Source organism: Cetorhinus maximus, chromosome 25, assembly GCF_964194155.1.
Source record: "Cetorhinus maximus chromosome 25, sCetMax3.hap1.1, whole genome shotgun sequence".
Classification (NCBI taxonomy): Eukaryota; Metazoa; Chordata; class Chondrichthyes; order Lamniformes; family Cetorhinidae; genus Cetorhinus; species Cetorhinus maximus.
This window is the reverse complement of record NC_135903.1, coordinates 40451571-40477330: the sequence shown is the minus strand read 5'-3', so window position 1 is coordinate 40477330 and position 25760 is coordinate 40451571. Positions and strand designations below refer to the sequence as shown.

At 41.2% G+C, this 25760-nt stretch overlaps 1 protein-coding gene across 2 annotated transcripts in view; it reads right to left on the bottom strand.

Annotated features, from left to right (window-relative positions):
- Positions 1 to 25760, bottom strand: part of LOC144668069 (protein TANC2-like) — a 923845-nt gene that overhangs the window by 13391 nt on the left and 884694 nt on the right. For both annotated transcript variants that reach the window (XM_078529835.1, XM_078529836.1), the window contains 2 exons: positions 24939 to 25085; positions 18058 to 18158 (listed from right to left, as the gene is read on the bottom strand). In XM_078529835.1, coding sequence (XP_078385961.1) covers positions 18058 to 18158; positions 24939 to 25085 — 248 coding nt within the window. The remainder of the gene's footprint in view (positions 1 to 18057; positions 18159 to 24938; positions 25086 to 25760) is intronic.

Below are 25760 nucleotides of genomic sequence, written 5' to 3'. Positions count from 1 at the left end.
AAAACCGTAAGTTCATTGGTTGGTAAGTAACTGCTAGTTTGAACTACCTATTCTAAATTGATTTCAGATTAAGGGTGACTACTGGGGCCCAGGATCGGAGGCCTAACACTTCAGCTTCAACTCAGCAGAGAGAACGAGTTCCAATTGATTTTAAAAAGTGTATTTTGAATCTCTATTCTAACTTGCTTTCAGGTTAAAGGTAAATAGGAAAAATATTTTACAGATTGATGAACTAAAGACCAGTAGGACATTTAAAAACAAATTTAAAAACTAATTAAATAAAATAGAGATGCAGGGCCAAGCGATGTGTTGTAGCTACATGATGTGGGAGCTGGTGGACCCCATTATGGTTCCTAGTGACCACATCTGTAGCAAATGTTGGTTACTCGAGGAACTCCGGCTCAGAGTTGATGAGCTGGAGTCTGAGCTTTGGACACTGTGACACATCAGGGAGGGGGAGAGTTACCTGGACACTGTGTTTCAGGAGACAGTCACACCCCTTAGATTAACCACCTTAAATTCGGCCAGTGGTCAGGGACAGGAGGGTGTGACTATGAGTGAGGCAGGTAGAGGGATCCAGGAAGTAGCACTGCAGGAGCCTCAGCCCTTGCCCTTATCCAACAGGTTCGAGATTCTTGCTCCCTGTGGACGAGAGCGGGGACTGTAGGGAGGATAAGCAAACTGACCATAGCATCATCGTACAGGGAGCCATTCAAGTGGTGGGAGAAAAGAGAAATGTAGTTGTAATCGGGGATAGTATAGTTAGGGGAATAGATAACTGTTCTCTGTAGCCAGGATCAAGAGTCCCAAAGGCTGTGTTGCCTACTTGGTGCCAGGGTTAAGGATCTCTCATCTGGGCTGCAGAGGAACTTGGAGTCAGAGGGGAAAGATCCAGTTGTCGTGGTCCAAGTAGATACCAACGATATAGGTAGAGGAAGGAAAGAGGTTCTGCTGAGGGAATACGAGCAGCTAGGGGCTAAGTTAAAAAGCAGAACCAAAAAGGTACTACATGAGCCACGAGCTAATTGGCACAGGGTCAATAAGATTAAAGAGGTAAATGCGTGACTCAGAGATTGGTATGGGAGAAGCGGGTTCGAATTCATGGGACATTGGCACCAGTACTGGGGAAAGAGGGAGCTATTCCGTTCGGATGGGCTCCACTTGAATCAGGCTGGGACCAGTGTCCTGGCGAATCACATAACTAGGGTCGTAGATAGGGCTTTAAACTAAATAGTGGGGGGGAGGGTTCAGTTGTATGGAAATATAAAAAATCAAAGTTTGAGAGGGTAAGAGTGCAGATTAATGATGAGGCTGATTGTTACCAAAAAGTGAAAGGAAGGGACAGAGCGTGTGAATGCCATATTGCACCAAAGAATCATATAAGAGTAGGGAAAATTGACAATAGGACAAACTTAAAGGCTTTGTATCTGAATGCACGTAGCATTCAGAATAAAACTAATGAGTTAACAGCGCAAACAGAGATAAATATGTATGATTTGGTGGCAATTACTGAGAAGTGGTTGCAGGGAGAACAGGTTTGGGAGTTGAATATCTAAGGGTACTCAGTGTTTCGGAAGGATAGGCAGGAAAGAAAAGGAGGTGGTATAGCTTTGTTAGTAAAGGAAGAGATCAGTGCTATAGTGAGGAATGATATAGGCACTGGAGAGCAAGACAGAGAGTCAGTCTGGGTAGAAATAAGAAATAGCAAGGGAAAGAAGTCCCTGGTGGGAGTAATCTATAGGTCCCCAAACTGTAGTTTAGCAGTAGGGCACAGCAATAAACCAGGAAATACTGAGAGCATGTAAGAAAGGCACAGCAATAATCATGGGTGATTTAAATATGCATATAGACTGGACTAATCAAATTGGCAAGGGTAGCCTTGAGGGAGAGTTCATAGAGTGTATTAGAGATTGCTTCTTGGAGCAATATGTTGTGGAACCAACCAGGGAGCAGGCTATTCTGGATTTGGTTTAGTGTAATGAGATGGGATTAATTAATGATCTCATAGTAAAGAATCCTCTAGGGAAGAGTGATCATAGCATGATAGAATTTCAAGTTCAGTTTGAGAGCGAGAAACTTGAGTCCCATGCTAGTGTTCTGGAGTTAAACAAAGGTAATTACATAGGTATGAGGGCAGATTTGGCCCTGGTGGACTGGGCAGGAAAACAACAAGGTAGGACAGTTGATGAACAGTGACAGATATTTAAGGAGATATTCAATTCCTCCCAAGTAAAATATATCCAATGAGCAAGAAAGATGGTAAGAGGGGGGAAAAGCATCCATGACTAAGCAAGGAAGTTAAAGATAACTTAAAGGCAAAAACTAAGGCATACCAAATTGCAAAGGTCAATGGCAGGCTGGAAGATTGGGAAACTTTTAAAGATCAACAAAGGGTTACTAAAAAAATAAAAAGAGCAAAGGTAAATTATGAAAGAAAACTAGTGCAAAATATAAAAACTGATAGGAAAAGCTTCTACAAGTATATAAAAGGAAAGAGAGTAGCTAAAGTGAATGTTGGTCCCTTGAAGGACGAGACTGGGGAGTTAATAGTGGGGAACGTAGAAATGGCAGAGATGCTTAATCAATATTTTGTCTCAGTTTTCACAGTGGAGGACACTAGTACCACCCCAATAGTAACAGGTAGTGCAGAGGATATAGAGAAGGAGGAACTTAGAACAATCACCATCTCTAGAGAAAAAGTACTGAGCAAACTATTGGGATTAAAGGGTGACAAGTCTCCAGGACCTGATGGCCTACATCCCAGGGTCTTAAAGGAAGTGGCAGCGGAGATAGTGAATGCATTGGCTATAATATTCCAAAATTCCCTGGATTCTGGAAAGGTTCCAGTGGATTGGAAAAATGTTAATATAACGCCCTTATTCAAAAAGAGGGGGTGGCAGAAAGTAGGAAACTATAGACCAGTTAGTTTAACGTCGTTGGGAAATTGTTAGAATCCATTATTAAGGAAGTAGTAATGGGGCATTTGGAAAGTCAAAATGCAATCCATCAGAGTCAGCATGGTTTATGAACAGTAAATCGTGTTTGACTAATTTGCTAGAGTTCTTTGAAGATGTGACAAGCAAAGTGGATAATGGGGATCCTGTAGATGTAGTATATCTGGACTTCCAGAAGGCCTTTGATAAGGTGCCGCACAAAAGATTAATACACAAGATAAGATCACACGGAGTTAGGGGTAATATATTAGCTTGGATAGAGGATTAGCTAACCAACAGAAAGCAGAGAGTCGGGATAAATGGGTCTTTTTCTGGATGGCAAGCTGTAACTAGTGGGGTGCCACAGGGTTCGGTCCTTGGGCCCCAACTATTTACAATCTATATTAATGACTTGGATTTAGGGATAGAAGGTACTATAGCTAAATTTGCAGGTGACACCAAAATATGTGGAAAGTAAGTTGCAAGGAATAAATAAGAAATTTACAAATGGATATGGACAGATTAGGTGAATGGGCCAAAATCTGGCAGATGGAGTTTAACGTGGATAAGTCTGAGGTTATCCATTTTGGTCGGAAGAATGAAAAGGTGACTTATTATTTAAATGGAGAGAAACTTCAGAATGCTTCAGGCAGAGGGATCTAGGTGTCCTCGTGCATGAATCGCTGAAAGCTAGTATGCAGGTACAGCAGGTAATAAGGAAGGCAAATGGAATTTTGGCATTTATTGCTAAAGGAAGAGAATGTAAAAATAGGGAAGTGTTGTTGCAACTGTACAAGGCATTGGTGAGACCACACTTAGAGTACTGTGCACAGTTTTGGTCCCCTTACTTGAAGAAGGATGTAGTTGCACTGGAGGCAGTTCAGAGGAGGTTCACTAGATTTATTCCAGAGATGCAGGGCTTGTCTTATAAGGAGAGATTGAGCAGTTTAGGCCTATACTCGCTAGAGTTTAAGGATGAGAGGAGCTCTAATTGAGGTATATAAGATGCTAAAGGGGATAGACAAAGTAGATGTGGAGCGGATGTTTCCCCTTGTGGGGCATTCTAGAATGAGAGGCCATAGTTTTAGGCTAAGGGGTGGTAGATTTAAATCAGAGATGAGGAGGAATTACTTTTCTCAAAGGGTCGTGAATCTGTGGAATTCACTACCTCAGAGTGCAGTGGATGCCGGGACGCTGAATAAATTTAAGGAGATAGACAGATTTTTAATTAGTAATGGGTTGAAAGATTATGGGGAGAGGGCGGGAAATTGGAGTTGAGGCCGAAATGAGATCAGCCATGATCGTAATGAATGGCGGGGCAGGCTCGAGGGGCTGTATTGCCTTCTCCTGCTCCTAGTTATGTTCTTATGTTGTTCCTGCAGTTACACTCTTTCATTTCTGATGATCAGAGTGTGCTGGTATTAAATACAAAACCTGGATTGGATAATATATTACAATACCAATTCAACAGCTGTTCTTCCTAATTACCACTGGTGAGAATGGAAACTGACTGACTTCCTGTTAGTGGTGCCCCTACTGATAGAACATCACTCCACTATTGCCTGGTCATGGTTCTGTTCAGTGCTGTCAATGAAATGGGGGAGGGGGGAGGTGTCAGGTGGCCTGCCCACCTTTGGGCCAACTCCCTGTGCTGTTGTTGGGAGTACTGGACTGCCGGCCATCAATTAGCTAGCAGCTAAGGTAGGAGTTCCTCAGGGAGACAAAGTCCCACCTCTATCCATAACAAGCCCAGTGTGGGGGGGGGTGGGGGGGTTGACTACGGCACTCCATTAAATCCAGCCCCTGGACACAAAAACCAAGGTTGATGCTCCTATGCAGTACTGAGGGAGTGCTGTACTTTTGAAAGTGCTGTCTTTCAGATGACATCTTAAACCGAGGCCTGGTCAGCCCCCTCAAGTGGACGTAAAAGATCCCATGGCACTATTTCAAAGAAGAGCAGGGGAGTTATCCTTGGCATCTGGCCAATACTTATCCCTCAATCACAAAACAGATTATTTGATCATTATCATCTTGCTCTATTATGGGATCTTGCTGTGCATAAATTGGCTGCCACATTTCTTACACTGCAACCTTGACTACACTTCAAAAGTACTTAATTGGCTGTAAAGTACTTTGAGGTGTCCAGTGGGCATGAAAAACTCTATATAAATACAAATCTTTCTTTTTTTCCATGGATCCTCCGTATAACAAGTATAAAAGGTGAAATAATCTCAAGTTATGACAAGTCAAGAAGAGAACAATTGAGCTAGCGAGGAGTTCTGTCTGTGGATGTAGAACTTCTTCAAAGGAACTAGAAAAACTGTACCTGTATTAAGTAACCCAACATTCATTCAATCTCAACACACAGATAGAAAATAAGAAATAGGAGCAGGGGTAGATGATATTGAACCTGCACTGCCATTCAATATGATCATGGCTGATCTTCTGCCTCAACTCCCACTTTCCTGCCCACTTCCTGCCAAAGTAGCTTAAAAGTGGATGAGTTTCTCGAAGCACAGTCGAGGTGAAATAATCATTATCCTGAGCTGTCAGGTCAAAATAATCATGACTGCTTTAAGTTAGCTGCCTTGAAGATTTTTTGGAAAGGAACCCAGCCTCCCACATACTGAGTAAAATGAGCCCCAGCTTTTCCAGGTGGGTCTTGCCCAACTAGGGAGTCACTAAAGGAGAGATACTCCATTATCTAAACTGCAAATCATGGCTTGGTAATAAATTTCTTTAAAGATTTGTTCCTGAAAGAAACAAACATTTTCTAACTGCATAAGAGGCATCACAGTTCCTTAAGGAATGTAGGTAATGGATAGCATTGACTTTCTGACAGTAGTTATACATGAGCATTGCCTGGCAGAAAGGAAGAGCTGAAGAACTGCAGTACCACATGTCATACTTTACCTGGAAGACCTAGATGCAAGTTATGTAATTCACCAATTTTCACCTTAACTCTGAGGCTAGTAATCATCCTGAGAAAAAAGCTGAAAATTTGTGGATTCAAAAAAAAAATTCCAATTTCAGCTTGTACAGGGACAACTGAGAGATATTTCACAATGATTTTTTACAAACTGGGGTACCACAGGATATCTCCAACCAAAGGGTGATAAGGTGGAAAGAACACTATGACTCTTAGCTTGGGGTGAGTGCCTTAACCGGCAACACTTATAGACACAAAGAAAGATTTGAAATGAATCATTGGATCAGCAGACAAGATACCTGCAGTTGTCATTCTAAGCATTCAGAGTTGAAGGTTTCTGAAAGGGTAGGACTTTTGTCATTTCAGATAATGAAAATCAAATTGATAAAACAGCAAGAAGGCTTTCATAACTGGGAGATATCTCACTTCCTGTAAGGGAGAGTACAGAAAAGTTCAGATTGAACTGTTGCTACAGAATAAGTAAGATTAACGTCTGATGCACAGTGTGTGAATGCTGTCATAAGGGCCATTCAATCTTTGTATGTGGAGAAAGAATCATATCTTCAAAGTTATGAAATTTCAGTGAAGCAGTGATATTAATGTTGATTACAATGGTTACAGCAGTTCCAGAATGGACGTTAAATGATTAATGCAGAGGCACAGTCAAACACTGTAACAAGCTCAATGCCCTCTACTGCAACAAAATGATAAGCTAAGACATCAGCAACATTACTATTTGAGACGATTTTTCAAAATTTGATCTTTACTCTGCAGCACATTGGGATAAGGTTTTCAGCTCCAATTCCAAGTCTGATCAAAGTAATAAGTGAATCTGGTCATTCAAGTAGCTTTAACTTGTTGAGATAAAAGGCAATTTACACAAGAGCTTCATCTCCATCCTCAGTTACTTATGCAGGCTTTTCTACATTTCTGTTTCTTTCAAAAATAAACCTATTGCTTTGCCTCATAATTACCTATTGAACTCTATCTCAATACCTGCCAGCAGCAGTCATCTCCAAGGCCAGGTTTTCACGACCGAGGCAGGAAATGCCCGGACTCAGCAGACCGGCCCCAGTTTAAATCACCCTGTCACACACCGTTTTTGTGTGGGGGGAGGCGGGGGTTGAGTGCAGGATGGAGTCGGACCGACCAACTTCAGCAGCAGATCCAAAATTCAAAAGTATCGAATTCAAAATTATGAAGGGTTTGGATAGATCAAGTGGGGAGAAATCTTCCTCCGGAAAGTGGGTCAGTAAACACAGGTCATAGATTTAAAATAATTGGCAAAAGTATCAGAAGGTACTTTTTTTTAAACACAGAGAATTTTTTAAGATATGGGAGACACTACCTGAAAGGGTAGTGGAATTATATCCCATAGGAAATTTTAAAACAGAATTGGGCATGTACTTGAACTAATTTACAGTGATACGAGGACAAACTTGGGGTGCGGGACTAAATTGTGGGACAGCTCTTTCAAAGAAACAGCAAGGCACAATGGGCCGAATAGCTTCTTTCTGTGTTGTAAGATTCTATTACTACCACTAACTTAAGTCAAAGGGAAAATAATTTAGGAGGATATTTACATAATTGGAATAGATGCAATCTACTGATCTTGCTTCATCTTCTCTATACATAGGAACAGGAGTAGGCCATTTGACCCTTCAAGCCTTCTCCACCATACAATAAGATCATGGATGATCTGGCTGTGGTCTCAGCTGTACTTTCCTGTCTGCCCCCCATAACCCTCGACTCCCTCACCTAACAAAAATCTGTCTACCTCTGCCTTAAATAAATTCAAATACACAGCCTCCACTACTTTCTTGGGAAGAGAATTCCACAAATCAATGACCCTTTGGGAGAAAAATTCTCCTCATCTCTGTCTTAAAAGGGACTCTGCTTATTTTTAAACTATGTCTCCTAGTTTTAGTCTCCCCCACAAGAGAAAACATCCTCCTGGTGGGATCTCACATGTTTCAATAAGATCACCTCTCATTCTTCTAAACTCCAATGGGCATTGGCCTATCCAGTTCAACCTTTCTTCATAAGACAACCCCTTCAACCCAGGAAGGAGTCCAGTAAAGCTTGTCTGAACTGCTCCTAAAGCAATTATATCTTATTTTAAATATGAACACCAAAACTGCACAAACTACTCCAGGGGCAGAATTTTGCCCTGGTCGGGCGGGTTCCGCAGGGGCGGGCGGGAGCAGTCAGGAAGCCGCCCGCGATTGGGGCCAGGCCACGATTTCACGCTGGCTGGCGGGCCAATTAAGGGCCCCCCACCTGGTTTTGGGGGGGTGGGGGGTGGTGGTGGTGAGCAGGGAACTTCGTGCATGTGCATGCAGGAAAAAGCTGCCTCAGGGAGATGAAGATTTTGAAAAATAAAGCATTTTAAGATGTTAAAAAACATGATCCCTCATGTGACTCTGTTACATCAGCAGGGATATTTCAGAAATTAGTATGAAATTTTTTTTTTCAAATGACGGATCGAAACCTCATCCCGCCCGTGGATGAGGTTTCGCAAAGTACACAAAGGTTGCTTGGCCTTTTTGCCTGCCCGCCAACTGTACAGGCAGCAAAAAGTTTAATTCAGTTAGATTGTTAATGGCCTTAATAGGCCTTTTAACTGTCAGCAGGCGCACTGCCAAATCCCGCGCGCGTCCGACTGAAATATCACACATCATTTTATGCTCGTTTGGGTTGGGCACGTGCCCGTCCGACGAGTGAGAAATTCTGCCCCAGATGTGGTCATACCAACACCCTGTACAGCTGCAGTAAAACTTCCCTACTTCTATATTCTATTCTTCTTGCAATAAACACCAAAATTCCATTTGTCTTCCTAATCACTTGCTATACCTGCCTACTAACTTTATGTGATTCATGTACCAGGACACCTAGATCTCTCTGTACTACCGAGTTCTGTAATCTTTCTCAATTTAGATAATATGCTGTTTTTCTATTTTTCCTTCCAAAATAGATAAGTTCACATTTTCCCACATTATACTCCATCTGCCAAATTTCTGCCCACTCACTTAACCTGTCTATGTCCCTTTGCAGACTCTACCGTCTCTTGACAATTTACATATCTTGGTGTCATCAGCAAATTTAGCTACAATCATCCAGGTCATTGATATAGATTGTAAATAGTTGCAGGCCCAGCAGTGATCCCTGTGGCACTCCACTAGTTATAACTTGCTAATCTGAAAAAAACCCATTTATCCCTACTCTCTGCTTCTGGTTAGCTAACCAATTCTTTATCCATGCTAATATGTTACCTCCTACAGCATGTGCTGTTCTCTTGTGTAGTAACCTTTGAGGTGGTACCTTATCAAATGCCTTTTGGAAATCTAAGTGCACCACACCTAGTGGTTCCCCTTTATCTACCTTGAATGTTACTTCGTCAAAAAACTCTAACGGATCAATTAAACATGATTTCCCTTTCATAAAGTTTGTTGCTTCTGCCTGATCAAATTGTGATTATCTAAGTATCGTGCTATAACCTCCTCAATAATGGATTCTAGCACTTTTCCAATGACAGATGTTAGGTTAAATGGCTTATAGTTTCCTGCTTTCTGCCTCCCTCCGTTCTTGAATAAAGGTTACATTAGCTGTTTTCCAATCCGCTGGAACATTTCCAGGATCTAAGGAATTTTGGAAGGTTAGAACCAATGCATTTACTATCTGTGCTGTCACTTCTTTTAAGAACCTAGGATGCAGGCTATCCGGTCCTCGGGACTTGTCAGCCTTTAGCTTTAATAGTTTTCCTAGTGTCCTTTCCTTGGTCATGGTGATTGTATTAAGTTCATCCCTCCCTATTACCTCTTGATTTTCAAGAGCCTTTGGGAAGTTTTCTAAGTCCTCTATTGTGGAGACAAGCACAAAATACCTGTTCAACGCTTCCACCATTTCTTTCTTTTCCATTATCAACTCCCCAGACTCACTCCCTAGAGGACCAACACTAGTCTTCATTACTCTCTTCCCATTCAAATACTTGTAGAAACTTTTGCCACTTGCTTTTATGGGCAGAATATTACCGTCGGCCTGCGGGGGCGGGCCAGACAAGCAGACGTGTAAAATGATGCACGATGACGTCGGGAGTGTGTCCCGATGTCATCGCGCGTCATTTTGAAATTTCATTCGGCGGGCACGCACCAGAGGCAGCTGCATGCCCGCCGAACTGTCAACAGCCTATTAAGGCCATTAAAAAAGTAATTAAAGTTGTTAGCAACGCTGCCCGTCCAACCTTAAGGTTGGCGGGCAGGCAAAGAGCCCAAGCAGCCTTCGCGTTTTTTGGGAAACCTCATCCACGGGCGGGATGAGATTTCCTGAAGGTTTTATAAAATAATTAATTAACTTTTGCAAAATTCAGAAACATGTCCCAGCTCATGTGATTCTGTCACATGAGGGGACATGTTTAAATAATTTTTTACTTTATACATTAAAAAGTATTATTATTGACTTAATCTCCCTGAAGCAGCTCCATGCCTCAGGGAGATTGCTGCGTTCTTTCGCGTGCATGCGCAAAAGAGCGCAGGCCCCGACACACTCTCTTCCCCCTGCCCGCACAGGTAGTGCTGAGCGCTACTGGCCATGCGTTACGCTGGGCGGGCCTTAATTGGCCTGCCCGTGTAAAATGGCGGCGCACAGCCGATTGCAGCCGGCAATCGGCTCCACGCCCACACTCAATCAGCCTGCCCGACATAGGAAAAATTCACCCCTATATTACTGGCTAGCTTTCTCCCTTACTCTGTTTTCTGCCTCTTTATTATCTTTTTAGTCATTCTTTGCTGGTTCTTAAAATCTGCCCAATCCTCTAACCTACCACTAATCCTTGCAGTTTTGCACAGTCTCTTTCAATTTAATATTATCCTTAACTTCCTTATTTAGTCACGGATGATGCATCCATCTCAAAGAGCCCTTCTTTCTCACGTCAATAAATCTTTTCTGAGTGTTATTAAATATGTCTCCTTAAAGGTCTGCCACTGAAACTCTACTTTTAACCTAGTTTCCCAGTTCACCTTAGCCAGCTCTGCCTTCATATTCTCATAGTTACCTTTATATACATTTAAAACATTATCATACCTTCTGTTATTATAAAGTGCTGCTTCATTATTGACCTTTGTAGCAGCTCCTGATTGCTCCAAAGAGGGTTTACATAAGGTCTTCTTGGTTCTGTCTAACAGTTCTTGTAGTTACCCTACCAGGAGCCTGATTAATAAGCGAGTGGCTGGAATGCTATAGGTTCAGATTGATTATAACTTCAGCTGTTGAGGCAAAGAAATCTTGCTGCATCATCTTTCGTCACATCCACCTCATAAGGAGTCACACAGACCCAAGTGTATATTTGTATTTTGAACTCCTTGATCTATTTATTTGTAGCATAGAAGCAGTCGACCACTCTGAGTTGGCAATCATCCTCTGTCTCATGGTCATATCCTGCCTAAGATAGCAAAGGGCCGCCTCGCTGATGAGCAAGATAACTGGCCATGGTACAAGTTTTCCAGCAATGTCAAACAATGCATCTGTAAAGAAAGGGCATGCCAAGGTTTTACCAACTATACAGTTAACTGCTGTTCCATACTGGATCTCAAAGGTCAGTCATGCTTATAATGAGGATGGTGGGGTAAACGGCTGTGGAAACACTATCTTCACCGAAAAACGTTTGGGATAGTGCAGAATTGTATTGTAATTGCTAACAAAAAAAAATCTGTGAAAGATTTTAATGAAGATGGTGTGTGTTGAAGGAGTTTGGGAAAGTGGTACAGTTGCTAAAACACAAGATCCACTAGAGGGCCATCTAGATTAAGCCAAAACTATCACTGCTAAAGGAGTTTTAGTTTCATATTCTATGGCTTGTTCATAACAGATTTCAACCAAAATTGATCGCATCAATATAATAGCTTGTAAGGGATAACGTAAAATATCTGATTTAAATTAGACTCCATATTGGATACAGTTATTATTGAAGAATTTAATCATTTTTTTTCTGTTCTCCCCACAGGTCAAGCACTTGACCAGTTCCTGGGATGAGGGGACTGTCCAATGAGGAAGGATTAAGTGGACTAGGTTTATATTTCCAGGAGTTCAGAAGAATGAGAGATGAGTATAGTTGTTGAAACATATAAAATTCTTAAGGGGCTTGACAGGGTAGATGCTGAGAAAATCTTTTCCTTGGCTGGGGAATCTGGAACATGCAGTCACAGTCTCAGGGACTCAGGCAACCCCTTGGTTGCCACTTAGGCCACTGAGATAAGGAGAATTTATTTCACTCAAAATGTTGTGCATCGCTGGAATTCTCTACCCCAGAGAGCTCTGGATGTTCAGTTGTTGAGTCTATTCAAGGCAGAGGTCAACAGGTGTTTGGATCCTAATGGAGTAAGGGGTACAGGAATAGTGTGGGAAAATGGAGTTAAGGTAGAATGATCTAACGACAGAGAAGGCTCAAAGAGCCAAAAGGCCCACTCCAGATCCTATTTCTTATGTTCTCATGCACCTTCCTTGCCTGTAAGAGAGTAGCCAAGGGGAATCTCTTCTCTTACAGCAAGGAATTAGTTTATCTCTTGTCAGCAGCTCTGCAGGATGACATGGATCAGGCTCAGGTGGGGTTGGATGGGGAGGGGGGAGGAGTGGGGGGGTGCCTTCAAAACCCAAACTGTACTGCTTTGTAGCAGAGGATCTTATAACTGCCTTTAGAAGCTGTTGTAATTACAGTTTTGTTTAGTGTGTAATGTACCTTTAAGAATAATATGTTAGGCAGGATCACATGATCTGTAGTAACCAATAGGAGAGTAGCGCAGGCTACCTGAGTCGTCAGTGTAGAGATGCATTTGGAGTTGAAAACACATGCATAGTTGCTGCTGAGTATATTGAAAATAAACTTTAAGTTTCCACCCAAGAAGTGTCTGCAGATTAACTCTATCATTCATAGTACAACTCGGCCACCCTACAACAAACTGACGACGGGATAAAACAGGATTGAACAGAAGAAATCAAGTTTAAAAAAAAAATCGGCACTGTACTCACCCAGTGATTGTAAATAGCAAGCTCTGTTAGAATTGAAGAAGTTATCCCCTCTCAAAGTGCCACAATTTGGGAGAATCGATCCTTTTGAACCTATCTCAATAGATAGAACGCCTCACGTTCTTTTTTTAAGCGAACAGCATTACAGGGGAAGAGGAGAGGCGAGCGAGCCTTTTGAGCAAAATCTACAGCTTGATTCGAAGTTTAATGGCACCCTGTGCCCCAGATTCGAAGAATTTTAATGAATTGGTGGACTTCGTGAAGGGTCACTTCCAAACCAAGCCCTTGGTCATGATGCAGAGCTTCAGGTTTAATTCGCGAAATAGAGCCCTGGGTGAGACAATTGCATGCTACATGGCAAATTTGAAACAGCTAATGGAACATTGTGAGTTCGGTACGACTCTGAACGACATGCTCAGAGATTGTTTAGTGTGTGGTGTGAAAGAGGACACTATTCAGAAAAGATTATTGTCTGAAATGAATCTGGATTTCAAGAAGGCGCTAAAGATAGCGCTGGCCATGGAAAGCGCAGTAAGAGATTCACAAGCAATACAGGGTGCACAAAATGGCACTGCCCTCCACATCGGGTGGGAAACCTCAGCCGAAAGAGGCGCGAGAAAGCGAGACTCTGCCGAGAAGTGGGAAACAGCTCCTGCTAGCTGAAGAACAAAGAAAAATAATTTAGCAGCGAAATCAAAGAATAATTTTAATAGAAGTGGAAACAATCAGTCTTTTAGCAATTGGCAGTTTAAAAAAATCAAATGCTACTATTGTCACAGAAATGGACATAAGATGAGGCAGTGCAAGGAAAGATTCAAGCAGGCTTGTAAACAAAAGAAGAAGCCCAATGAAATCTACAGTGTAGAAGAGCCTGAAACAACAAATTCAGACATTTACTTGTTGTTTAATCTGAAAGTTGGAAAGACAGGACTAATATTTATCACAGTGAAAGTAAATGGCAAACCTATTAGAATGGAAGTGGAGATGGGAGCTTCCACTACAGTAAATGGGGAACATACCTTCGGATATTTGAATAATGGTGAACATCAGTTAAGTTTAGAAGAAACAGATGCCAAACTAAAAAACATATACGGGTTAAGCCATTCAAGTAAAAGGCACAAGCAGAGTAACTGTCCATTATAGAAGCCAATCGGCATAGCTACCAGCGTTAGTATTGAGAGTTAGAGGACCAAGCCTTCTAGGGCGAAATTGGCTAAGGGAAATCAACCTCGATTGGCCACTGGGATTCCAAAAGGAAGCTGGAAGCGTCCCTGTTTTGGAAAAGGAGTGTGTAAGGACTCAACAACCTGAAGAAATGCAGGCTGTCTTAAGCAAAACTCTGGCAGAACAGCAGAAGAAACTCCAAGAGACCCTGCTTGATGACAGAGTTCGAGACGAGGTGAGCAACCTTCGCAGGGGAAAAAAAACCTGTTGAACGACCTTCACACACTGCAAGATTCCCTCAGGTCAAAGTTTGTACCTCTGGAAAAGTATGAAGAGAAACAGAAAGAATTCAGCACTTCTCTGAACAAACTGAAGAATGAATTGGCAGAGAAGACACAACAATGCTCGATTTTCCAGAAGGCAGCAAACAAATACAAAAAAGAGATGGAAAAGCTGAAGAATCAGCTAAATGAAGCCAAAGAGGCTTTGGGAACAAAAGTCCCAGAATTTTCCAAGAAGCAGACAGATAATGAAATGTTGGGAGTCTCAGCCACTGAGCTCAGACAAGTTGAGTTTGCATCTGAGAGAAGTCTGGCCAACGGTGAAGTTAAAAAGAAGGCCGAGATTAAAGTCTGCGTTAGAAAGAAGAAGGTGCGTAGAAAGAAGATACAGGAATACTAATAGGGCTTTAATTCTGGCAGCATACAAATACACTTTCGTACATAGGCCTGACAATCAAATCGCAAATGTTGATGCACTGAGTCGTTTGCCTTTACAAGAAAATGATGAGCACGTCCCAGTTCCACAGGAACTTTTTTACTGTTAAATCTTTTAGATTCCTCGCCGGTATGTGCTCGACAGATCAGGAATCGGACAAATCGGGACTCAGTCATTTCTCAGCTATGAGAACAAGTGCTACATGATTGGTCACAGGAGCCTGTATCTGACTAAATGAAATTGTGCTTCAACAGAAGACATGAACTAATCAGCCAGGGTGACATCTTATTGTGGGGAGCATGAGTGATAGTTCCTCCAAAGGGAAGGGAACCACTTTTAATTGAACTGCACAGTGCCCATCCAGGAATTTCCTGAATGAAGACCATAGCACACAGCTATCTATGCTGGCCTGGGATGGATAGTGAAATAGAGAGTTTAGTAAAGCACTGAGTGCAATGTCAGCAACTGCAAAAGTTGCCAGTGACAGCTCCGTAACGCCCATGGGAGTGGCTAAGTAGATGGGTGGGTTTGCACATTGTTAGTCCTTTCCTGGGAACAATATTTCTGCTCATTGTCGATGCCCATTCAAAATGGTTGGGCGTATATGAGGTGAAGGCACCAACAGCGGTTGCTACAACTAAGAAACTATGTCAGAGTTTTGCCATTCACAGACGACCAGAAGTAATCATTTCCGATAACGGCACGGCATTTACAAGTGCTGAGTTTCAACGGTTTATCAGCCTCAACGGTGTCACTCGCGAAAACTTCACTGTACCACCCTTCATCAAACGGACTGGCCAACAGGGTCATTCAAATATTCAGGGCAGGCATGAATAAGCTAACTGGTTCTTTTTCATTACAGGGCTACCCCGCATACAACAACAGGTGTCACACCTGCAGAATTATTGTTGAAATGCTGTCTCTGGAGTGATTGAGCTTAGTAATGCCGAATTTAGAGGGTAAGGTGGAAAGGAGTCAGGGAAGCCAGAAAACTAGATACGACTGGCATAGTCGTGAGAGGAAATTTACCGTGGGAGAGCCGGTATACATGAAAAATTTCGGGGAAGGATCAAAGTGATTACCAGGTGAAATAAGTGTGGTGACTGGGCCTCTATTTTACCACGTGGAGGTGGAAGGCCGGATTATCTGTAAACATGTGGACCATTTAAGGGAGAGAGAGAGAGAAATCATCAAGATTTGGTTCCACCAGTGATCATGACTGGGTCTGCGTTTCCTGTTGAGGATACTCAACCCAGCACTGACATGTCTGATGTTTCTGTAAAAGTTGAGGATACAGAACTGCAAGTGCCCACCGAAGCACCTGATGTTCAGGCAACTCCGGAAAAGGGGGCTCCTGACAAAGAATCTGAAGTTGTGGAGCTGCGACATTCCATACGTAACAGGAAACCACCTGAAAAGTTGAACTTATAAATTCCTTAGCCAGTGTAAATATCATGTTGTCTTGAAAAATATGTACTTGTATATATAATGTATAGCCGAGTTAAAGAGGCAGGAATGTGGTAATTATGGTTTTATTTAGCATGTAATGTACCTTTAAGAATAATACATGCTAGGCAAGATCACATGATCTGTAGTAACCAATAGGAGAGTAGTGCGGGCTATCTGAGCAGCGTGGCGATGGAGTTGGAGTTGAAAGCACACGTGTAGTTGCTGACGAGTATATTGTAAATAAACTTTAAGTTTCCACCCAAGAAGTGTCTGCAGATCAACTTTATCATTAATAGTACAACTCGGCCACCCTACAACAGGAGCATACTTCATATTGATTTTAATGCAACATTAGCTGTATTTTATCTAATACAACAACATTTGATCAGGAATTTTTTTTATTTAATTCTCTGAGGACTGAAAGGCCTGTTCAGCTTTCAAAAAACGTGCATCTTTTCTATGATTAATTATCTTGAACAATATTTGCTAATGCTTAATATTAAGTCTTGAGTCAACTTTTTAAACTGTTAAGTCTCCTTTCAATTATTTATAACATTGTATTGGCTGCAAAATGAATGCAAAATGAATGACATGTTGACAACGAATGCTGTTACTAATGTGCAAATTGGTCAGAAAATTCAGGGGATTAAGGCATACGCTGCTAGTTGTAAATCTTAAGAATTTGCTGGACTATTTATGCTGCTCCACCATTGCTCACATCAGCAGCACGTTGCCCTTACTTATCCTATTATTTTTATTTACTTTCTAGATTTTCACGTTAAACATGGCACAGAAAGTTAAAACAAAAACAGAATTACCTGGAAAAACTCAGCAGGTCTGGCAGCATCGGTGGAGAAGAAATCAGTTAGCGTTTCGAGCCTTCACGGCCCTTCGGCAGAACTGCTTGCTTATCTCCACAATCACCACACCCTCAACTTCTCTCCCCCCCCCCGCCCCCCCACCTTAAACCAGCTTATATTTCACCCCTCTCCTAACTATGCTTCAGTTCTGCCGAAGGGCCGTGAAGGCTCGAAACGTTAACTGATTTCTTCTCCACCGTTGCTGCCAGACCTGCTGAGTTTTTCCAGGTAATTCTGTTTTTGTTTTGGATTTCCAGCATCCGCAGTAGCTTTTAGCTTTTTGTTTTTAGCACAGAAAGTTAAGTCTGGTAATTATTAGTGCAAGTATCCTCTTAATAGAGTGCTACTTATTAATGATAACAAATTAACCTCTCTGGTCCAGAAAGGGAACTGAAATTGTAGAGTGTCATTCCTTTGGGTAATGAATTGTTCTTAGAGATTTAAAGGAAAATGCAAAATTCTAATCAATTTTTCATACTTTTTTTTGTCTTTCTCCCCCCCTCTCTTAATTCAATCTTTTTTTCCCCTTTGTTTCTCTTTCTGTACCTGATTTGAGTTAATTCATCTGTTTTATTTCACTGTCATTCCTCCTTTTTCAATCTTTAATTCTTATTGTTTAAGGGGTAAGTCTGATGGTCCTGCCGTTCAATATAGGGTCTCTGATGTCCTATTGTCCTTGTTGCTGTTGTCAGATCACACTTTCAGCAAGTTACAGTGCACAAAGATTTCAAGATGAAGGTTGCAGGAAAATGTCTAGCCAATGGCGTACCCTATGAGATGCCCTGCTCTGGCAAATCCAGCCTGCTGTAATTTGGATTTTAGTGCAGAAATGATAAAGCAGTTGAGCATTCTGTTGACTAAATAGGGATGGCAAAACATGGTTTGCAGAAATAAACACTAGTACACGACGAGCACCTCAATATTTTTCAATAGCTAGTGCCTCATGTCCTTCCCCACGTTCAAAACATTTTTTCTCTCTCCTCTTTACCTGCTGCTTCTTTTTGCTCTAGCTCTGGCATAATATGCCTCATATGCCTTGGGTTTCAGCTCCAATGCTTTGGTTGCAAACTCCTCCGCCATCCCAAAATCCTGCCAGAAATAACACATAAAACAGTAATGATTTTGGGGTGCTGTGTCCGAGAGGGGAAAATTCCAGTAACAATTATACTGGAAATAGCTTTCAGCTGAAATGTTTCTCACTCTCCTCTTATTTTTCAGGTTACAATGTCTCAGTAGCAAGCAACAAAGGACGATTTGCATGACACCAGAAACTGAAGGTAGTCTGTAGTACGTGAAAGACAAGACTGCAAGTCAAGACATTCAATTGATCCACAATTATGGATTCCCGGACATGACACAGTAGAGATTATTACCACCACAAGTATTCAATTACAGGGTCAGCTACTCTATTCACCACCTGCATTATTTTCTAGTTCTTTGCAGCCTTCATACATCACTGATATGACTTTAAAAGTAAAAGGAGACATTCTGTTATCATGAGCATTCTAAATTCCTTGGTATGGGTCATGAGCAGCAATATTGCAGGAGCTCAGCTTAAAGTGGCATTGATTGTACAGTCTGGACATACAGCCCATACATGTAATGTTCAAAACACTGATGATGGAATAATAGAGTCCAAGATGAACTGTGAAACAATTTGCTGTTTTGAGTTGGTTTGGGCTCAACTGTGATGAGGTAGCGTAGCCACACACAAGTTGCCCTGCTCTGAGCTGAAGAACCACATAACTTTAGCAATCTATTACTTAACCATTAATTTTTAAATATTGAGAACTGTAACAGCATGGTTCTGATTTATGCCATGAGTTTCTTGATTTATAAAAGTAACATTTTTTTGGCTTAAAAGGAGTGCAACATTTTCAGCTGTGCAGGTGTTGTAAGAAAACATACTAATTTCATAGTGTACAAAAATACACAATAAACAGAGTAACTTGAACAAGAATAACAAATTTCTTCCTGTATTGTGCATGACCTTAAAACTCACAACCCTGATAATGCACTCTTGATACCCCAAGCCCCATCCCAATCCTCCTGGCCCCAACTTCACCAACTCAACATTTCTCTAGTTAAATATTTTATCATTTTGATTTTTTACACTCAAGCCAGATGTTAAATTACAGTAAGCTTTATGTACTTCCTGGTTAGGCTGTTAATGGGTATTTGGTTTCTGAGATATTTAAAAATAGAAATGGTTGTGCTTTACTCCTGGATTGTAGACACTCCTGTCTTTCAGTCAGCTGTACCATTATTGCATGGCAGGGGATTAAGATCAAACTGCTATTAGCTCCATGAGTAGGTTGCTTGGAGAGGTGAATGAATTTTGTTTTCAGCGATAGTGAGTCAGAGCCTGTTTTACGCTTGTAGGACTTTCCTTTCCATTACGGAGCAGAAAATTGTAAAGTGTATGAAAGTTACAGGTTCACACTACAGCACAAAATAACTTTTACCCCCAATGTCTTTCACCAGAGACCTAGCTTCAATGTAGTTAGCCTAAAGGATGAAATTCACCTTTCTCCAACAACAGTTAGGGTTAGTTTCACTCAGTCTCCAGTCGGTGCAGGTTCATTGTGCAAAATCAGCCAACTCTGTTGAAACTGCCAATCTCAAACAGAGGTCATGAGGTGGCAGATACGCAAACTATTTCAGATCGATTTAGTAGTGGCATTCTTACCTCTAGTTCAAGAATTTGTGGGTTGAAACCTCACTCCAGGACTTGAATACAAATCAAAGTTGATAGTTCAGTTTAATACTAGTGATATGCTGCATAACAGGAGATTCCATCTCTTGGGTAAGATGGCAAGCCAAGGTTTTGCTTTGCCTCTATAGATGTATGCAAAATATCTCATGGCACTATTTTGAAGAAGAGTATAGAATTTTCCTGGCGGTCAGACCAACATTCATCTCTCAGTAACACCATGAAAATATAATAACTGGTCACTTATATCAGCTGTTATTACAGCATCTTTCTGCGTGCAATGATGGTTAACTATCTTGCTACATAGAAATGTGATTAATTGGTGAAATCCTTTGGGATAAACTAAGTCCAAAAAGGAACACAAATGATTGCAAGTTCTTACTTCTCTTGGTATTGACCTTCTACATACAAACTGCTGTCAGATCTTTGAGCTGGGAGAAAGGGAGGGGTAGCAAATATGAAATATTTGAAGATCTGGCTAAATCTGAATTCCTGATACTTTGGAGAGGTGATCCTTCTCATTCCACCATTTTCTTCTGAACCATGCTTATAGTCCTTTGGCTAGAGCGAATCCAAACATCAGAGAAAGAGCTGATGAGAAAGCTACACAGAAGCTTTGCACCTGAATGTTGAACATATCTATGACAAATAAAACAACATCCTTCCTCAAAAAATGGGGTTAAGACATTTCCACTGGTGTTTCATTTTCAAATCAAGCCTTTGAAATTTCTGATTGCTTTTAGGCTTTTCCTGTCATCTGTTCATTAAGACCCAGCCAGATAATTAACATATATTAGAATGGGAGCCAATGACACTGTAGCCTCAGATCTCTTGCTTTTATCTTTGCAGTGTACTAAGGTCAATTAGAATGGTTCGGCAGTTGCTAGGAACAGCTGCAACTGGCGGATGTGAGGAGTTTGTGAGCCTGAAGAAAGGTTTGGAGCCAGGAGCAACTTTTTGCAGCAATTTGTTTCCATTCAGTCTGACTACCAGTTGGGCTGAGGTGATATCCATCCAATTAAGTTACTCATAAGCAGGTATGGTATTGTCTATGATCATACCTTTATGCATCAATATCATGGTGCAAGATAGGAATGAGGGCAGTATTTGGAGGACAAAGTGCCCCCCCCACCCCACCATATATTATCCTACCCCACAAAGAACATCCAATGAAGACCTGAGGAGACGTCTGTCAGAAGAGTGCACTTATTCAAAAAAACAATAGTGGAGTTCTGCCACTTAGTATCTGAAGACCTACTGCCAGTTATCTGCCTGCAATGCCCTCTCTGTGGCTATGATGGTGACAACCACACTCAACATTCATGACAAAGGGTGTTTTTTTTACATAGTTATGGGAGAACCCTGCAATATCAACCTTCCTGCATTACAGGCATGTACTTATCAGGAGGCTGACACACTCTTCAGATGAAGAGAGGAAGCTTCATCCTTTTTTACACAGCAGCTCTCCCTTTTCATTATATTCATCTTTGGCATCCTTAAAGTTGATCAGGAGAAAATTCCACCTCTCCTCCTCGCTATAATTTTCTGCCATCCAAGGGCAAAAGGAGTGGAGGGATACAAGGTAACAATAAGTGAGCATAATCCCCTGGAGATTAGTTAAAGCAAAGAAGGGCCTGGAAATTTGTGGCTGTGTGATACTTCATAGAGATGCTGTGATAAAGGCATAGGGTGTAATCACTAAATAGGCAGCAGTGCAGTGTCCAGATTTCATCATCTCCCATGGCAAGAGCAGAATGCTTCCCCATCAGCTTCATGGTTTGCACCAATAAGGAATAAGCCCCATGATATTGGGGATTTCCCATATGGAGCATGTCCCTCATGGACATTGTGCACAAGTTTCTCCTGCAACAAAGTTAGTGAAGGGTGAAAACTGAGGCCATCTGAGGTGGCACTGTGTAACTGATGTAAACAATGCAATGGTATTATCCTGTAAAAGTGGAGGAAAATGATTTCAAAGTAATGCATGCAAATAATTACTGTTAAGGGAGATGACTTCACATAAAATAAGGAAGAGGGGCAAAGGGAGAGTATGGGGGGGAATGATAACTTACATAAAGGGGAACCTAATAGTCTTCTATAGGCATATAATTAATAAAAGGGTAGTAAGAGGAGGGGTGGGGTCAACTAGGGGCTGTAAAGGGGATCTCTACATGGAGGTAGAAGGTATAACTGAGGTGCAAAATGAGTACTTTGCATTGTCTTTACCAAGGAAGAAGATGCTGTCAAAGTCGTAGGGAAGGAGGAGGTACTTGAGACACTGGATGGGCTAAAAATTGATAAAATAAAAGGTTTTAGAAAGTTGCTAAGGCACTTGAGCTGGGTGGGCTGCATTCGAGGATGCTGAGGGAAATAAGGGTGGAAATTACGGTATTGGTCCTCAGATCTTCCTTAGGTAGAGGGGTGCTTCTAGAGGATAAACCTAGCAATTACAGGCCAGTCAGTTTAACCTTAGCGGTGGAAAAGCTTTTAGAAATGATAATTTGGAACACAATTAACAGTCACTTGGACCAGGGTGGATTAATTAAAGAAAGCCAGCATAGATTTGTTAAAGGTAAACTGTGTTTAACCAACTTGATAGAGCTTTTGGATGAGGTAACAGAGGGTCGATGAGGGTAATGCAGTTGACGTGGTGTACATGGACTTCCAAAAGGCATTTGATAAAGAGGCTACAGTGTAATTGGCTCCCATTCTAATATATGTTAATTATCTGGCTGGGTCTTAATGAGCAGATGACAGGAAAAGCCTAAAAGCAATCAGAAATTTCAAAGGCTTGATTTGACTTAATAGACTTGTCAGCAAAATTAAAGCCCATGGAATACAAGGGACAGTGGTGGCATGGATACAAAGTTGATTGAGGAAACAGGGTTGTGGTAAAGGACTGTTTTTTTGGACTGGCGGAGGGTATACGGTAGTGTTCCCCAGGGGTCAGTACTAGGACCACTGCTCAGTTCCACTTACGACATCAGGAATGACACTCTGCTAAAATCTCAGCCTGAGTTTCAGCCAAAATATTGACTTGATAGTTGGTGAATAGGTACGTCTAACCCAAAGTCACTGAGATGTCATATGGAGGAGTAATGCTTTCATAATGTTCTTTATCACCCAACTGTAATATGCTGTATTTATAGTGCAGTGAACAAACTATCAAACTTTTGTTTCAAACTGGCAGAAGTAAATGACAGGATGTTTTGGGGCTCTATTTAGGAAAGCAGATCATCATTACTGCATGTAAGTTTCTTCCCTAACCCAAAAAAGCATATTTTTCCCCATAATTTAATTTGTCAATGACTACACCAGCAATTAGAGAGTGCAACAAGGTGCTCTGTCACTGAGTAATCAACACACAAACTCACGTTTGTGACTTCCTACATGGCTAGTCTTTGATCTCAATCATGTTGTCAAGGGACGTTTTCAGGGTGAAGGTCACGGACTAGGGAGGGATGTAGATAGATTTAATGCAGTCTGCTTTTGAATGCTAATTTCAAGCTAGAACACCACATTACGAATAGCAGGCTACCTAACTGCCCAATCTATTGTGAAATGATGCATTCTAAAGGGGAAACTTTAAAAGAGAGGGGAATAAATGTAAAAATGTGATTTTCTTTTAAATTGAAGAATAGTGTTATTCTCTCAGAACAACTCAATTGCACTCATTGACCTGAATATGCCACTGTCGTCCCGCAATCCCCTTTGTTAGTGTATATGCTGCAATTTATATGCAGCATCAAAAATCTCTTCAGCAAAATATTCCTTTTTACAGATTCAGCTGTCATCATAATTGAAACTGGAAAGAAAGCTCTCAAACTCTACGCTATTTAATTCTATATCATTCTGCATCCAATTCAATTGAACAGCCGAGATGCAGTTGTGTGACATTTGGTGCGTTATTGTTGAAGCTGTCAATCAGCTATGCAGTGACAGGAGCTGTTATGTCAGACAACAGCCAAGCCCATAATTTCCAGCTACCCCCAATCCCAATTGACTGAATTAAACTGGCTCATACAATCAAATTCAGTTCCTCATTCAAAATCCTGACCATAAGGTCAATGTAAACTCTGATCATGATAATTCAAGCAAAGGATGCAGTTACAATTGTTATAACCTTGGACAAAACCCATTAATATAAATTGCATCAGAGCAATCATGTATGAGAAAATCACCTACAGTATTGCCTGCTAATGTCGTCAGCAAGCAATTGCTTTCAGCAAGAGATGTCAGAGACCAATAGTGGAGACACTACCTGCTGATGCTCAGCCGCTACATAAACTTTATGACAATGAGGTAAAAACCTCTTTTGAAATAAATTCATTCCTAAGGCATGACATTGCAAATATTAACCGTAGCTTTTGGCAAAAAGGTAAACTCCTCCTCTTCAGGTTGCAACACTGCTCAAGAACACTTTATGGAAGCCAACCCCTGATTTCAGAGTCTTACCACAACAGCCCTCTATTGTAATCAGTGTTTGCTTACTGCTGTACACCTGTGGTTTTTACTGGTTGCTACGGGCTGTGGCTGCACTTGTACATGGTTGTTACGACCAGATGCTGGTCCCTTTTAATTAAGCACTGGCAGTTTGAGTGAAAAATGAACTTTACCATTGGTCCTTTGTTTTAGAAATTGCAAAAACTGACTAGCAATGTTAATTATTTTTTGCATGATTTAAAAAAATATTGATTTTAAGGGAATTATTACAGAAGGCATCATGCATAACATATGGGGAAGAATTTAGGATTAGTCCTTTTGGTGCAGAGCTATTTGTAATTAATTATTGGGAATCCAGGTAGAGGTCAACGCAAGCCCTTTACGCTGTGGCCAGTAAGGCATAAAATTAGGCAATGACCTCTATGCCTGGACCTCTAAGTCCAGAAATATGCACCAGCAATGTTAATTTGTAAAAGGCCCCCCATTATTAACATATTCACTAGCATGATTTGTTTTTTCTTATGCACAGGGATACATATTAATGCACCCAAAATGGACACCATCAAGCCTACATACATGCATTCTGGCTACAATGCTAGGCAAAATCTTTCATCCTAGTGAAAAGCATTCTAATGTGTTAGGAAATCAGTGCACTTTAGCTTTAACAGAAGCACCCTGCGCTTTCCATTTACCAAAGAGGCCATTGGACATACATTCATTTTCCTCCGACATCGTGAGAGGTTCAGCAACAGGGACACCTTCAGCTCCCGAAAAGTTTTCAAATCTTCTCCGAATCCTTCTCGTGGGAATTTCTTCAATGCGTATTGGTATCGCTGTGCTGCTTCTTTCACTTTTCCTTTCTGATCAAAGATAGAAAAAAAGCATTATTATAAAGAGTTGGCCTAAATAAAACGCTGAATTCAATAAACCGCATTTCAAGGCTTGACAACCAGAAAGTTGAAATTAAAAGCAATTAACTAGAGCCTGATTTTGGAATTAACTAGGTCAGGCCTCGATTAACTGGAGTGAAACCTTAGGATTATCCAGAGGGAGGTACTGGGAACAGTTTTGGGATTGCCTAGAGGCACTTTTTGGTATTAACTGGAGACAGATCTCTTTGGACCTCATATGGAGATACTTCAAAATTTCTCAAAACAAACTAAAGCCAGGAAATAAACCAATCTACATTGTTTCAAATAGGTCAGTCCCAAGCAATCAGTCCCATGCTTCAGTTACTCTCCACGGGATGAAGGAAGAACAAAAGTAATGTTCTCAGAGGATGTGCTTTAACTCCCATTACTTGGTCTTACTTCATGTGATGCTACCCTTAAAGTCAAACTGGACAGCTTGTTTCAGCCACATGTTATACCCACATCTAAAATGGGCTGCTTGATGCAGTGATGACTCCAAATAATAAATTGGATTTGGACCTTTAATCGCAGTGTGCATTTTTTCCCCAGGAGGACTCATCTCACACTGTGTGATATGGTATTGCTTATTCCCATGAATTTTAACAAACTATTAACATCCTGCTC